General features: G+C 43.0%; 1 protein-coding gene across 1 annotated transcript in view; it reads left to right on the top strand.

The window, feature by feature from the left end:
- The window catches only part of gnai2b (guanine nucleotide binding protein (G protein), alpha inhibiting activity polypeptide 2b), a 98074-nt gene extending 82421 nt beyond the window's left edge, over positions 1-15653 (top strand). Inside the window, exons 6-10 of the mRNA XM_036950744.1 lie at positions 1859-1987; positions 6462-6591; positions 10443-10596; positions 13837-14066; positions 14522-15653. Coding sequence (XP_036806639.1) covers positions 1859-1987; positions 6462-6591; positions 10443-10596; positions 13837-14027 — 604 coding nt within the window. The 3' untranslated portion in view covers positions 14028-14066; positions 14522-15653. The remainder of the gene's footprint in view (positions 1-1858; positions 1988-6461; positions 6592-10442; positions 10597-13836; positions 14067-14521) is intronic.
- Positions 15654-15925: the final 272 nt, after the last annotated feature.

The following is a 15925-nucleotide window of genomic DNA, read 5'->3' as shown; positions in this document are numbered from 1 at the left end:
CCAGTTAGAGCTACTCTCTATCTCCTCCTGCTGCTCGTTGGAGACCAACACCAGTTAGAGCTACTCTCTATCTCCTCCTGCTGCTCGTTGGAGACCAACACCAGTTAGAGCTACTCTCTATCTCCTCCTGCTGCTCGTTGGAGACCAACACCAGTTAGAGCTACTTTCTATCTCCTCCTGCTGCTCGTTGGAGACCAACACCAGTTAGAGCTACTCTCTATCTCCTCCTGCTGCTCGTTGGAGACCAACACCAGTTAGAGCTACTCTCTATCTCCTCCTGCTGCTCGTTGGAGACCAACACCAGTTAGAGCTACTCTCTATCTCCTCCTGCTGCTCGTTGGAGACCAACACCAGTTAGAGCTACTCTCTATCTCCTGCTGCTGCTCGTTGGAGACCAACACCAGTTAGAGCTACTCTCTATCTCCTCCTGCTGCTCGTTGGAGACCAACACCAGTTAGAGCTACTCTCTATCTCTTCCTGCTGCTTGTTGGAGACCAACACCAGTTAGAGCTACTCTCTATCTCCTCCTGCTGCTCGTTGGAGACCAACACCAGTTAGAGCTACTCTCTATCTCCTCCTGCTGCTCGTTGGAGACCAACACCAGTTAGAGCTACTCTCTATCGCCTGCTGCTCGTTGGAGACCAACACCAGTTAGAGCTACTCTCTATCTCCTTCTGCTGCTCGTTGGAGACCAACACTCGTTAACTTTTTATTCAACCTGGAAAACAAAAGCCTGTCTACTTTGCATACAGCTTAACAACTCTGCTTTGTCTGCCAATTTCCTTTTTAATAACATTACAAACACATTAAGAGAATGAGTTGATTCTTAAAGGTCGGATCACAGAGAAGACTGGGTGTTTACCCTGATGCAATCACAGTGGCAGTTAGATTGATTGGTGGCTTGTCTGTCTCATATCAGGTTTAATCAGGAGTGTGTAAAACCTCTGGCCAGCCTCCCATTAGACTGATGTATGATGGTATTGTGTTCTGATTGATGGTAACAGAGGAGGTCTGTGTCTAGATTCTCCTCTTCTCTACTGCTCTCATCTCCTCTCCCATCTGCTGATGTGTGAAACCTGACATAATACTCCACAGGTAGCAGACTAAACTCAACGGTGACCGAACAGGCCCCCATTAACATAACAGGGGGCTGTAGTTGACCGGGTTGAGAGTTTCAGGCTTCTTGGTGTCCACATCACCAACAGTCTATCATGGTCCAAACACACCAAGGCAGTCGTGAAGAGGGCACGACAAAACCTTTTCCCTCTCAGGAGACTGAAAAGATTTGGCATGGGTCCCCAGATCCTCAAAAAGTTCTACAGCTGCACCATCGAGAGCTGGGGGCATCACCGCCTGGTATGGTAACTGCTCGGCATCTGTAAGGCGCAACAGAGGGTAGTGCGTATGGCCCAGTACATCACTGGGGTCAAGCTTCCTGCCATCCAGGACCTACATTGAGGGGGGAAAGTATTTGATCCCCTGCTGATTTTGTACATTTGCCCACTGACAAAGAAATTATCAGTCTAATGGTAGGTTTATTTGAACAGTGAGAGACAGAATAACAACAAAAAAATCCAGAGAAATGTTCCCTTTGAGAAAAGTTGAGAGAGAGAGCGAGAGAGAGAGAGACGTATCATACACAAACACAGAACACATGGACTCTGTGGTCGTGCATGAACCAAACAGAACCAATCCAGAATCACTGTTGTGCTAAAACACAACAACAGACAACAGCTGTGGTGTATCTGCTTGAGTGCCTCTGCTTGAATGTGTGCGTGTGTGTGTGTGTCTTGCCAATGTATATGTGCCGCCCCTCATCATCATCATCATCATCATCCTGTGTGTGTGGTCCTCACAGCTACCTGAACGAAATGGAGAGGATAGCCAAATCAGACTACATCCCCACACAGCAGGACGTGCTGCGGACCAGAGTGAAGACCACCGGCATCGTGGAGACACACTTCACCTTCAAGGACCTGCACTTCAAGTAAGGGCTCTTAGAACAAACCTGAAACCTGAATAGTGTCAGTCTCTCTATCTGGATGACTTTGTGTATTGGGACAGGGCCAAACATATAACTGACCATTACATTATTACATTAATGAGAAAACAAAATGTATCCAGTGCACAGATATAGAGGCCTGGTCTGTCCCCTTATTTGTAACTTGCTGTGGATGAAGAAAGGTTCCAAAAGGGTTCTTTGGCTGTCCCCATAGGATAACTATTTTTGGTTCCAGGTAGAACTATTTTGGGTTCCATGTAGAATCCTCTGTAGAAAGGGTTCTACATGGAACCCAAAAGGGTTCTACCTGCAACCAAAAAGGGTTCTTCAAAGGGGACAGACAAATAACTCTTTAAGGTTCTAGATAGCACCTTTTTTTCTAAGAGCGAAGACTGCGTGAGAGGATGTCCAAAGTGTCTGGTTTGTGTGTGTACTACATGTGCGTGTCTTTAATGGCATGTGCATATGTCTGACCAGGAAGTGTTGTGAGACACCCTCTACCTCCTGACTGTGAGCAGCCTGAGGCAGATGTAACACTGTTTACAAGTTCATCTGATACAATGGGAGATCCGTTCAAGCTTCAATGCTTTTAACAGCCAGATAGACGATGAGAAACATGGTGATAAATCGGGCCATTCCTGTCTGCCTGTTTGTGTGTCTGCCTCTGCCTGTCTCTGCCTGCCTGCCCGTCCGTCTGTCTGTCTGTCTGGTCTGACATGAGTCCACAGTGACCAAGTTCCAGATAAACTCAGAGCGCTGCGCGAGGCTGACATTTTCCTTCCGTCACAGCCTCACAGACACGTTGTCTGGGATGAACAATACATGGAGACAATTGATAAGAAAATAGTCACCTCTTTATATCTCTGTTCTGTTGTCTGTAGCTATGGAAACTCATCTCCAGGAAAATAACAACAGAATGAATGAATGGCATAGAAATTACAACTGACACATTTGGTTGAGGGAGAGAGATAGTGAAAAGAAGACATACTAAAATAGTGTTTGTTTCTTTTGTGTTACCTTCTCCATATTCTCTAGCAATGTTTCTGTCTTTAGAGCTTGTGTGTTGTTCTCCTCACAAAGAGAAGAGCAGGAAGCCACTGAAGCTGCTGTGATTATCACAATCACCATAGACCCGGATGCCTGGCGGGAGACACATGGACCAACTCCCCGTTCTCCAGCTACAAAGTCCCTGCATTGGTTAGATACTGAAAGCCTCCATAGCTATTGGTCTGATGCGACCACATTAGACACGGGTCATTCTTATACAAGAATGCACTCACCAGTGCTACAGTGTTAAAATCCATGGATGTGAATCTGAAGTAGTCAAATCAAATCAAATTGTATTTGTCACATGCGCCAAATACAACAGTGAAGTGCTTATTTACGAGCCCTTAACCAACAATGCAGTTAGAAAAATAACAAAAAAAAGAACAAAAAAAAGTAACAAATAATTAAAGAGCAGCAGTAAAATAACAATAGCATGGCTATATACAGAGGGTACGGGTACAGAGTCTATGTGCGGGGGTACTGGTTAGTCGAGGTAATATGTAATGTAAGTAGAGTTATTTCAGTGACTATGCATAGATAATAACAGAGAGTAGCAGAGGGGGGGGGGGGGGGGGGGGGGGGGCAATGCAAATACTCCTCTCACTGGGACTGTGAAGATACCAGTAGTAGGGCTGTAGGCTTGCTGTAGGCTTGCCCAGTGTTTGTGATTTCATTGTGTAGACGGTCCATGGTGAAGGGTCCATGGTGATTATTTAAAGCAGCAGAGAACGCTACCTTTGTTCTACCTGCCTTCTCTCTCCTCAGTTCCTCCAGTCTGGGTCCCATGGTGGACATTTCTGCGGTTTGGGCAGTGATCTTGTTCTCCAGTTCCTTTACTTTGTCCTTGTATAAATGCAGTTCAGTCTTAATTATGCTCCACTCTCTGGTCCATCACCTCTGTCTTCAGCTCCTCCACCTGTCTCTCACTGGCTGTCACTTTGGCTGCCATGTTCCTAAGCTCCATAATCATCTCTCTGGTCCATCACCTCTGTCTTCAGCTCCTCCACCTGTCTCTCACTGGCTGTCACTTTGGCTGCCATGTTCCTAAGCTCCATAATCATGTCTATCAGCAGTCTCCACTCACCAGAGATGTCAGCGCTTTTGTCCTTTTACATTACTGTCCATGCTCTCTCCTCACTTGCTGTGACCCTGTTCAAATCAAATGTTTTTAAATAGCCCTTCTTACATCAGCTGATATCTCAAAGTGCTGTACAGAAACCCAGCCTCAAACCCCAAACAGCAAGCCATGCAGGTGTAGAAGCACGTTAAGTAATATTGTTCTCTATGACCCATCCACTCTCTCCGAGTTCATTCCCCACAGAGGCAGAACAGCAACAGTCGCATTACAGCACACTACCCATTCTGAAATGAGTAACTCAAACTAATGAAGCATACTGGACACAGTCCCTTTAAATACACACTGGTCTTGGTGAACCTGTATATGGGAAATGAACATTTGTTCACAATGGAAATTTCAAGAACATTGCCAAAGACTGTGGATGATAACAGAATACGAGTACAGATTATTCCATGCCAAGTCATGGGACAGTCAAACCTGTTACTCAGTTCTAAACTAGGTCATCTTAATCTTGTATGTCTGAGCCTGTGAATGCACAGTTTGTTGCAGGTTGAAGCTTTATGCGGAACAGTGGGTCACAACAATGTCCATTAACGTGTGATAGAAAGGCTGTGTTGTTGGCACTCACTAATCACAGCTCAAGCAGGGGTATGACCTCAGCGCCTGCCTTCCCTAAAAACCAATGTCACCTCATCTGTGTGATGGGCTCATGTGGTAGAGCCTCGTCATCTCTCTCCCAGTTCCTTTACCCACTTCTTCTGGTAGACACCTGGTGTAACAGTCTAATGTGTCTCCAGTGTTCAAGCTTCTGAACACTCAGAGTAGAAGTCAAGCATCTCAGAGTAGAAGTGCTGATTTAGGAGCAGTTTTCCCTTTCAGATCAAAATGAATGTGATTGCATGGACAGAGGGGAACCTGATCCTAGATCAGCACCACTACCCTGAGACGCTTGATACATATGGCCCCTGAGGGCTTCCTGTAGCAGTGTTGGCCCTGCAGTCTTTTATCACGTTCCAGCGTATCTAATGGATCTCTGTCTGCCTTTGTACTCAGAACAACCTCATGAAATGTTAATGCATAGCCTGAGATTGAATGTCACCCTCACTTTCTATCTTTCTTCCCCTTATCACGCTCTCTTTTTCTTCTCTACTTCTCTCTGTACTTCACCTTATCACGCTCTCTTTTTCTTCTCTCCTCTCTGTACTTCACCTTATCACGCTCTCTTTTTCTTCTCTCCTCTCTGTACTTCACCTTATCACGCTCTCTTTTTCTTCTCTACTTCTCTCTGTACTTCACCTTATCACGCTCTCTTTTTCTTCTCTACTTCTCTCCTCTCTGTACTTCACCTTATCACGCTCTCTTTTTCTTCTCTACTTCTCTTCTCTCTGTACTTCACCTTATCACGCTCTCTTTTTCTTCTCTACTCTCTCCTCTCTGTACTTCACCTTATCACGCTCTCTTTTTCTTCTCTACTTCTCTTCTCTCTGTACTTCACCTTATCACGCTCTCTTTTTCTTCTCTCCTCTCTGTACTTCACCTTATCACGCTCTCTTTTTCTTCTCTACTTCTCTTCTCTCTGTACTTCACCTTATCACGCTCTCTTTTTCTTCTCTACTTCTCTTCTCTCTGTACTTCACCTTATCACGCTCTCTTTTTCTTCTCTACTCTCTCCTCTCTGTACTTCACCTTATCACGCTCTCTTTTTCTTCTCTACTTCTCTTCTCTCTGTACTTCACCTTATCACGCTCTCTTTTTCTTCTCTTCTTCTCTCCTCTCTGTACTTCACCTTATCACGCTCTCTTTTTCTTCTCTCCTCTCTGTACTTCACCTTATCACGCTCTCTTTTTCTTCTCTACTTCTCTTCTCTCTGTACTTCACCTTATCACGCTCTCTTTTTCTTCTCTACTTCTCTCCTCTCTCTTATCACGCTCTCTTTTTCTTCTCTCCTCTCTGTACTTCCCCTTATCTTTTCTCTCTTTCTTTTCCGGTGTTACTACCTTCATGTCTCTCTCCACCCTCTCTCCCTCTTTACCCTCATCCATCTCTCTGTCCTCTCTCTCCCTCTTTACCCTCATCCATCTCTCCGTCCTCTCTCTCCCTCTTTACCCTCATCCATCTCTCCGTCCTCTCTCTCCCTCTTTACCCTCATCCATCTCTCCGTCCTCTCTCTCCCTCTCTCCCTCTTTCTCCTCATCCATCTCTCAACCTCTCTCTCCCTCATTATCCTCATCCCTCTCTCATTCCTCTCTCCCTCTTTACCCTCATACATATCTCCACCTCTCTCTCCCGCTCTCTCTCTTTCCACTCATCCCTCTCTCCACCTCTCTCCTGCAGGATGTTTGACGTGGGCGGCCAGCGCTCAGAGAGGAAGAAATGGATCCACTGCTTTGAAGGAGTCACAGCCATCATCTTCTGTGTGGCGCTGAGTGCTTATGACCTGGTGCTGGCTGAGGATGAGGAGATGGTGAGGAGGAAGAGTCACCTATCTTATCCACACCTTGGAAATAGATTATATTTCTGTGATCCACACATTATCAACTGGTCATACAACTGGTATACTTGTCATCTGGTACCAAAACACCCATATACTTTACATATTATAAAGCAAATATTACTTCTCTACATTTTGTTTAACAAGATATGTGCACTGGAATAGGCTATTAGATCTATTTTATTATATAGGGGTGTATGTGATATACTACACACACTGCTTACTGAAGTGTGGGTTGATGACTTAACCTGTGGAGTGGTTCAAGCTGCTTAGATAGCATCTCATTTCTGTGCAACGAGCCATTTGTTTTCCTCACTGTGGTGTCAAGCACCCAATCAATACACCACTTATGTAGGGAACAGGACAAATGCTTGATGGGAGGAACCATCCTACCTCACAGACACTGCATTTTGTGAGAGAGTGTAACAATTTGATCCCACATTAATTCAATAGTCTTGTTGATATGCTATAGCTCACAAATTCTTAGGACCAAATAGGCCGTTGGTTTACTTCTATGGGAGTTCACCTGTTTTACTTCCTTTCAGTTAGTCCTTTTTTTATACAGCACATAAATGTATTTTTAACAGTCTGCTTGAACAATATGTTTCCTCTCACCATAGACACATTCACAAAAGACATACTGTACCACTACCCTATACAGCTAGATTTAAAATGAGGCGTTACTGCCCCCTTGTGGCAACCTCTATGTTTTATCCTTAGGTTGATGTCTTTGGATGTGATGTGACCAATTTTGTATTTATTTTATTTAACCTTTATTTAACTAAGCAAGTCAGTTAAGAACAAATTATTATTTTACAATGAAGGCCTACCCCGGCCTAACCCGGACCACTCTTGGCAAATTGTCCGCCGCACTTTGGGATGTATTTATACAATGGGTGGGTCTAATCCTGAATGCTGATTGGTTAAAATTGCATTCCAGCCTGTGTCTATTCCACAAGTTACCACCGGCTAAATCTATGACGTTAAAATGCCTATTTACTCTGTTCCATCTAACTGCGCAAACCACTGTCTCATCAGTCCAGCCAGGCAATTTATAAACTTGACATCCACTATAAAAAACATCTAGACATTAGCTCACATTTATTTTAGACTAACATTTAGTTTTCAACAGCAGAGATTTGTATAAACCTTGCTGTCTGTTTCTCCGACATTTGCAACATTGTTTCAGTATTCAAATTTGATCTCCAGCTGTCCCATAGTAATGAATGTGTCGGGAGTTGGGACGAGACAGACAGACAGACAGGCATGCCAGTCTAAATCATTAATCAGCTGGCATCATTTTTATGAATATATACAAAGAAATGTAAATTGAAAAAAGGTCAAACGAAACTTAGTGCGGCTAGTCTTTCCAGCTTCAGATTGAAGTAATTGTGTTAGCTGTATTGTTGGCTAGCTCCTCTGAACAACAGTGTCCTGTTGAGAGAGCAGATTTTCTATGCCAGGTGAAATCACACCTCATTAGCTCATTGTTATAGATGTATCCAAATAAATGTCACTAGAAAACAGCTTAAACAAATGCAAATGCTACTGTTGTTATTCTGGGGCACTGTTTGACGTGACTGTATGCTAGCTTTAGTTGGCTAGCTAGCAAGCAAGAGATAAGAACGTTGCTAGCCGGTATGGCAATGGAACATTTAGAACGGACGACTGGGTCCATAGATACAGAACAAAAAGACTGAACGACTGGGGTCGCGTCTCTGGCAACCAAACCGATAGAACAAACGACCAGCCGGCTTGGGTATCAACCCTAGATTTGTGTTAGGACTATATATTGTGGAAGGATGAAATAGGATGAATAAAATAATCAAATGAATGTTTTTAATGATAATATGTAAATCATTATTTGAATATGTTGGTAACCTGTTGTATAAAAGTGATAATGCCCTTGGAGGATATATTGGCACGGTTTGCTGGCCCTCGACTAACAACACCTGTGCCAATATTTCCTCCAAAACACCAGCTTTTCATGCATTATCAATTAAATAAACCCTTGCTGATTGTATATATTGGCCATTGAGAGGCTTTGAAGCCACCCGTCGGCCATATTGGCACTCCCCAGTAGGAGCAGTCCTCCATAGGAATGAATGGAATTCTACAGTATTTCAATTAAATGTTTCAAGGACAAAATTACAAGATTTAGGTATTTTATTGTTGTAGTGTGGACAGTAAATATTTGTAATCAAAATACTTTAAGGAAAATGCTATAGATGTTTTTATTTGTATGTTTAGATCACATAATATACATTAAAAGTATGTGTTAAGGTGTCTGTAATAGAATACATGTGTCAAAAGGTTATGTAAATGCTTTCTGTAGCTTCCTAAATATTTGTTTTACTATTGTGGGGGAGTGCCAAGATGGAGGCACAGTGGCTTCAACACAACGTTCCTTATCAGTCATCTAGTGTATATATACAGTTGAAGTCGGAAGTTTACATACACTTAGGTTGGAGACATTAAAACTAGTTTTTCAACCACTCCACAAATTTCTTGTTAACAAACTAATTTTGGCAAGTCGGTTAGAACATCTCCTTTGTGCATGACACAAGTAATTGTTCCAACAATTGTTTACAGACAGATTATTTTACTTATAATTCACTGTATCACAATTCCAGTGGGTCAGAAGTTTACATACACTGAATTGACTGTGCCTTTAAACAGCTTGGAAAATTCCAGAAAATTATGTCATGGCTTTAGAAGCTTCTGATAGATTAATTTACATAATTTGTGTCAATTGGAGGTGTACCTGTGGATGTATTTCAAGGCCTACCTTCAAACTCAGTGCCTCTTTGCTTGACATTATGGGGAAATCAAAATAAATCAGCCAAGACCTCAGAAAACAAATTCTAGACCTCCACAAGTCTGGTTCATCTTTGGGAGCAATTTCCAAACGCCTGAAGGTACCATGTTCATCTGTACAAACAATAGTATGCAGATATAAACACCATGGGACCACGCAGCCGTCATACCACTCAGGAAGGAGACGCATTCTGTCTCTTAGAGATTAACGTACTTTGGTGCGAAAAAGGGGGAGGCTTGCAAGCTGAAGAACACCATCCCAACCGTGAAGCACAGGGGGTGGCAGAATATGTTGTGGGGGTGCATTGCTGCAGGAAGGACTGGTGCACTTCACAAAATAGATGGCATCATGAGTGACGAAAAGGATGTGGATATATTGAAGCAACATCTCAAAACATCAGTCAGGAAGTTAAAACTTGGTCGCAAATGGGTCTTCCAAATGGACAATGACCCCAAGCGTACTTCCAAAGTTGTGGCAAAATGGCTTAAGGACAACAAAGTCAAGGTATTGGAGTGGCCATCACAAAGCCCTGGCCTTAATCCGATAGAAAATTTGTGGGCAGAACTGAAAAAGCATGTGCGAGCAAGGAGGCCTACAAACCTGACTCAGTTACACCAGCTCTGTCAGGATAAATGGGACAAAATTCACCCAACTTATTGTGGGAAGCTTGTGGAAGGCTACCCGAAACGTTTGACCCAAGTTAAACTATTTAAAGGAAATGCTACCAAATACTAATTGAGTGTATGTAAACTTCTGACCCACTGGGAATGTGATGATAGAAATAAAAGCTGAAATTAATCATTCTCTCTACTATTTTTCTAACATTTCACATTCTTAAAATAAAGTGGTGATCCTAACTGACCTAAGACAGGGAACTTTTACTAGGATTTAATGTCGAGTTGTGAAACACTTAAATGTATTTGGCTAAGGTGTATGTAAACTTCCGACTTCAACTGTGAACAATTGTACGTGACCCAGTATTTCTCCCCATCTGTCTGTCTACCAGAACCGGATGCATGAGAGCATGAAGCTGTTTGACTCCATCTGCAACAACAAGTGGTTCACAGAGACCTCCATCATCCTCTTCCTCAACAAGAAGGATCTGTTTGAGGAGAAGATTACACGCAGCCCCCTGGCTATCTGCTACCCCGAGTACACAGGTAGAGAAGCTTTCCAATGTGTCTGTAGGACTGTAACGTACAGCAGGTTGAAGTGCAGTCTGACAGAGAAATAGTGTAGTTGTGATTGTTGATGCTGTAGTTATTTCAGCAGCAGTAGTAGCTCTAGCAGCAGCAAATTGAAACAGTGACATAATATTGGGGGCAGAGTATGGGGTGCCTTGTGAGAATTCGTCAGTGAGTGTGTAACCCGTCTCTACCATCCGTTCTATTGGCAAACTTGCAATCCCTGGAGAATAAACTGGATGAGCTCCGTTCGAGACTATCCTACCGATGGGACATTTAAAAACTGTAATATTTTATGTTTCATGGCTGAAATACGACACGGATAATATACAGTTGGCTGGGTTTTCCCGTGCATCAGCAGGACAGAACTGCTACGTCCGGTAGGACGAGGGGTGGTGGTGTGTGTCTATTTGTCAATAACAGCTGGTGCGTGATGTCTAATATTAAGGAAGTCTCAAGGTATTACTTGCCTGAGGTAGAGTACCTCATGATAAGCTGTAGACCACACTATCTACCAAGAGAGTTTTCATCTATCTTAGTCGTAGCCGTCTATTTACCACCACAAATCGATGCTGGCACTAAGACCGCACTCAGCGAGCTGTATAAGGCCATAAGCAAACATGAAAATGCTCCTCCAGAAGCGGCACTCCTAGTGGCCGGGGACTTTAATGCAGGAAAACTTAAATCCCTTTTACCTCATTTCTACCAGCATGTCACATGTTCAACCAGAGGGAGAAAAAAACTCTAGACCACTTTTACTCCACACACAGAGATGCATACAAAATCTCTCCCTCGCCCTCCATGTGGAAAATCTGACCATAATTATATCCTCCTGATTCCTGCTTACAAGCAAAAACTAAAGCAGGAAGTACCAGTAACTCAATACGTAAGTGGTCAGATGACGCAGATGCTACGCAACAGGGCTTTATTTGCTAGCACAGACTGGAATATGTTCCGGGATTCAGCCAATGGCATTGAGGAGTATACCACCTCAGTCACCGGCTTCATCAATAAGTGCATTGACGACGTTGTCCCCACAGGGATCGTACGTACATATCCCAACCAGAAGTCATGGATTACAGGCAACATCCGCACTGAGCTAAAGGATAGAGCTGCTGCTTTCAAGGAGCTGGACACTAATCCGGACATTTATAAGAAATCCTGCTATGCCCTCAGATGAACCATCAAACAGGCAAAGCATCAATACAGGACTAAGATTGAATCCTACTACACCGGCTCTGACGCTCGTCAGATGTGGCAGGGCTTGAAAACTATTACGGACTACAAAGGGAAACCCAGCCACGAGCTGTCCAGTGACGCAAGTCTAGCATAGGGGCTAAAAGCATTTAATGCTCGCTTCGAGGCAAGCTACACTGAAGCATGCATGAGAGCACCAGCTGTTCCGGACGACTGTGTGATCACGCTCGCTGTAGCTGTTGTGAGCGAGACCTTTTAAACAGGTCAACATTCACAAGGTCGCGGGGCCAGATGGATTACCAGGACGTGTACTCAGAGCATGCGCAGACCAACTGCCAAGTGTCTTCACTGACATTTTCAACCTATCCCTGACCGAGTCTGTAATACCTACATGTTTCAAGCAGACCACCATAATCCCTGTGCCCACGAAAGCGAAGGTAACCTGCCTAAATGACTACCGACCCGTAGCACTAACGCCGGTAGCCATGAAGTGCTTTGAAAGGCTGGTCATGGCTCACATCAACACCCTCATCCCAGAAACCCTAGACCCACTCAATTTGCATACTACCCCAACAGATCCACAGAAGACACAATATCAACCGTACCCCACACTGCCCTTTCTCACTTGGACAAAACAAACCCCTATGTGAGAATGCTGTTCATTGACTACAGCTCAGCGTTCAACACCATAGTGCCCAAAAAGCTCATCACTAAGCTAAGGACCCTGGGACTAAACACCTACCTCTGCAACTGGATCCTGGACTTCCTAACTGGCCACTCCAGGTGGTAAGGGTAACCAATAAAACATCTGCCAAGCTGATCCTCAATACGGGGACCCCTCAGGGGTCCATGCTTAGTCCCCTCCTGTACTCCTTGTTCCACCACAACTGCGTGGCCACGCAACGACTCCAACACCATCATTAAGTTTGCTGCTGTCACTATAGTGGTAGGCCTGATCACCGACAGTGATGAGACAGATTATAGGGAGGAGGTCAGAGACTTGGCAGTGTGGTGCCAGGACAACAACCTCTCCCTCAACGTGAGCAAGACAAAGGCGATGATTGTGGAATACAGGAAAAGGAGGGCCATTAACATTGATGGGTCTGTAGTGGAGCGAGTCGAGAGTTTCAAGGTCCTTGGTGTCCACATCACCAACAAACTATCATGCTCCAAACACACCAAGAAAGTTGTGAAGAGGGTCATGATAACGCCTTTGCCCCCTCAGGAGACTGAAATGATTTGACACGGGTCCCCAGATCCTCAAAAGGTTTTACAGCTGTACCATCGAGAGCATCCTGGCCAGTTGCATCACCGCCTGGTATGGCAAATGCTCGGCATCCGGCCATAGGGCGGCACAGAGGGTAGTGCGTACAGCCCAGTACATTACTGGAGCCAAGCTTCCTGCCATCCAGGACTTCTAGGCGGTGTCAGAGGAAGCACCCAAAAAATTATCAAAGACTCCAGTCACCCAAGTCATAGACTGTTCTCTCTGCTATCGCATAGCAAACGGTACCGGAGTGCCAAGTCTAGATCCAAAAGGCTCATTAACAGCTTCTACCCATAAGCCATAAGACTGGTGAACAATTAATCAAATGGCCACCCGGACAATTTACATTGACACCCCCCCGACTAACCTGTAACCCTGCACATTGACTTGGTACCGGTACCCCCTGTATATAGTCTCGTTTTTGTTATTGTATTATGTAACTTTTTATTTTATTTTTTTATTTTGTTTATTTAGTAAATATTTTCTTAACCAACAATGCAGTTCAAGAAGTAGAGTTAAGGGCTTGTAAGTAAGAATTTCACGGTAAGGTCTACTACACCTGTTGTATTCTACGCATTTGACAAATACAATTTGATTTGGATATTGAGCTTGCCAGTGACGATATCCAAGAGATGTCAACTTATAATTGATTAATAGTAGTTTATCAAGGAATCAATCCTTACAGTCCAGCCACACATCACATGTTATAATGCTTGTTTTTTTGTTTACCATTTTAACCTCTCGCTACTCAGGAGCCAACAAATATGATGAGGCAGCCAGTTACATCCAGACCAAGTTTGAGGACTTGAACAAGAAGAAGGACACCAAGGAGATCTATACCCACTTCACCTGTGCCACCGACACCAAGAACGTCCAGTTTGTCTTTGACGCCGTCACCGACGTCATCATTAAGAACAACCTGAAGGACTGTGGTCTCTTTTAGAGGCAGGGCCAGAGGAGGCGGGCCAGAGGAGGAGTTAAGGTGAGCACAAAGATTATGGAAAACCAAACAGCTAATCCAATGTTAGTGATGTCTCTTTTGGTCACTAAATGGCCATGTTAAAATGATTTAATAGTCAGTATGGTAATTAACTAGCACTGTTCTGCACAATTTTGTGACATAGCAAGATTTTATCCTGTATTTTAAGGATAGAGAATGCAATTGTCTGAAGATGGTCCCGGACCATCTGACAAAAAATAAAAGGGGACAGTTTTATGAAAAAGCTTTAAATAAAGGTTCAAATCCAGGCATACATGAGCTGTGATTTGTTTTCTGGTGGTTAGATTGACTTGGCACTACTGCATAGATGTGACACATTTTAAAAACCCATGCATGTCTTACCTGTAAAAATACACAAACTGCACATCTCATCTTTAATTTACATCTGCTCAGCCATATGTCTGGGGTAGCTGACTTTTCCTACCTATGTCCTCCAGGGGTACAGCCCAGAGAGCCTGCTGCCTGGAGGAAAGAGAGAGAGAGTGGGCAGACACACCTCCATCACAGACACACTGTACTGGCACTTTTCTACATGGAAACAAACATAACAGACTGAGATGTTGGGGGAAAAAGCCTTGCAGAATTATTCCAACAATCACTGATTCTCAACCGTCATGTCCTCCTCTCCCGGTTGTGTTTTTGTTTATTTTCTTTGTATGTTAGATATTTCATTTGATAGGTGTCTCTTTTATTAGTGATATCTGGCAAGTCTAAATTTGATCTCAGATGTATAATTTTTCGCTTGTATCTTTATTGTTTATAACTACTATCAGAGGTTAGAAATGCATTCACTTTACTTTAACAGATGTCTGCATTTTATGAAACTTTAAATTGCATTAAGCTTATTTTTCTACAGGGAAACAAGCATGGAGAGAAAACAAATTGTGAGGAATTTTTTGGGGGATATTGTTTACATAATGCCAACAAGGTTTGGGATCAATTTCATTTAAATTCCATTCAATTCAGAATGGAAACCAAATTCCAATTTCTAATTTTCTTCATTGAAAACCAGTGAAGAGAATTGGAATTTCAATGTACTTCCTGAATTGACTGGAATTTAAATAAAATTGACCCCAACCGTGATGCCAACATTCTTCGCTGTATAATATTGCTTATTGTTCTGCATGACTGTCCATAGATGATCATAGCTGTATTTCTGTAATTCTCACAAACAATGTAACATTCCTTTAGAAAATAATAACAAAAAGTTAAGAAAAAAGTATCAATTTTGAAGATAAAAGATTTTTAAACAATATTTAATATACATGTGCTTTCCTAACATTATTTGTTTTTCTTTCTGTTTTTTCTGTTTCAACCCATGTCTTTTGCAGTATGTTTGTGCCTTGATATCTGTTACTTGTAGAGACTTGCTTTCTCCATAGTGTGAATTAGGGCTATTTCTACTCCCATACTATTCCCATGACTGATCAAGTGGTAAAATATAGATCACAATAATGGCACAGAAATTAACAATGATAGTCTTTTGGTAAATATTAAAATGGTTTAAATGTCCTACTATTGTTTAATTTAAATAAAGTTTTAATTTAATTAAAGTCAGTTTCCATCCTCCTGGCCTGTCTTTAGGGTAATATACTTTTCTACATATTCCACTGTAAAAATGTCATTTAACAGCTAATAACATTTTATTGGGGTCTTAAAGGTAAGTAGCACACCAAGGTACAAATTGCACAGCCTATTGTACATAAATGTAAATTGCACTGTACCGACCGTCAAAACAACACTTCATCCCCCATATACATACACTAATCCTATACCTGAGAAACTGACAAGGGGGGGGGGGGGGGGGGGGGGGGGGCTTGTACATTCAAATGTGCAGCTAT

This window comes from Oncorhynchus mykiss, chromosome 17, assembly GCF_013265735.2.
Source record: "Oncorhynchus mykiss isolate Arlee chromosome 17, USDA_OmykA_1.1, whole genome shotgun sequence".
NCBI lineage: Eukaryota > Metazoa > Chordata > Actinopteri > Salmoniformes > Salmonidae > Oncorhynchus > Oncorhynchus mykiss.
This window is presented reverse-complemented; position numbering and strand designations above follow the sequence as displayed.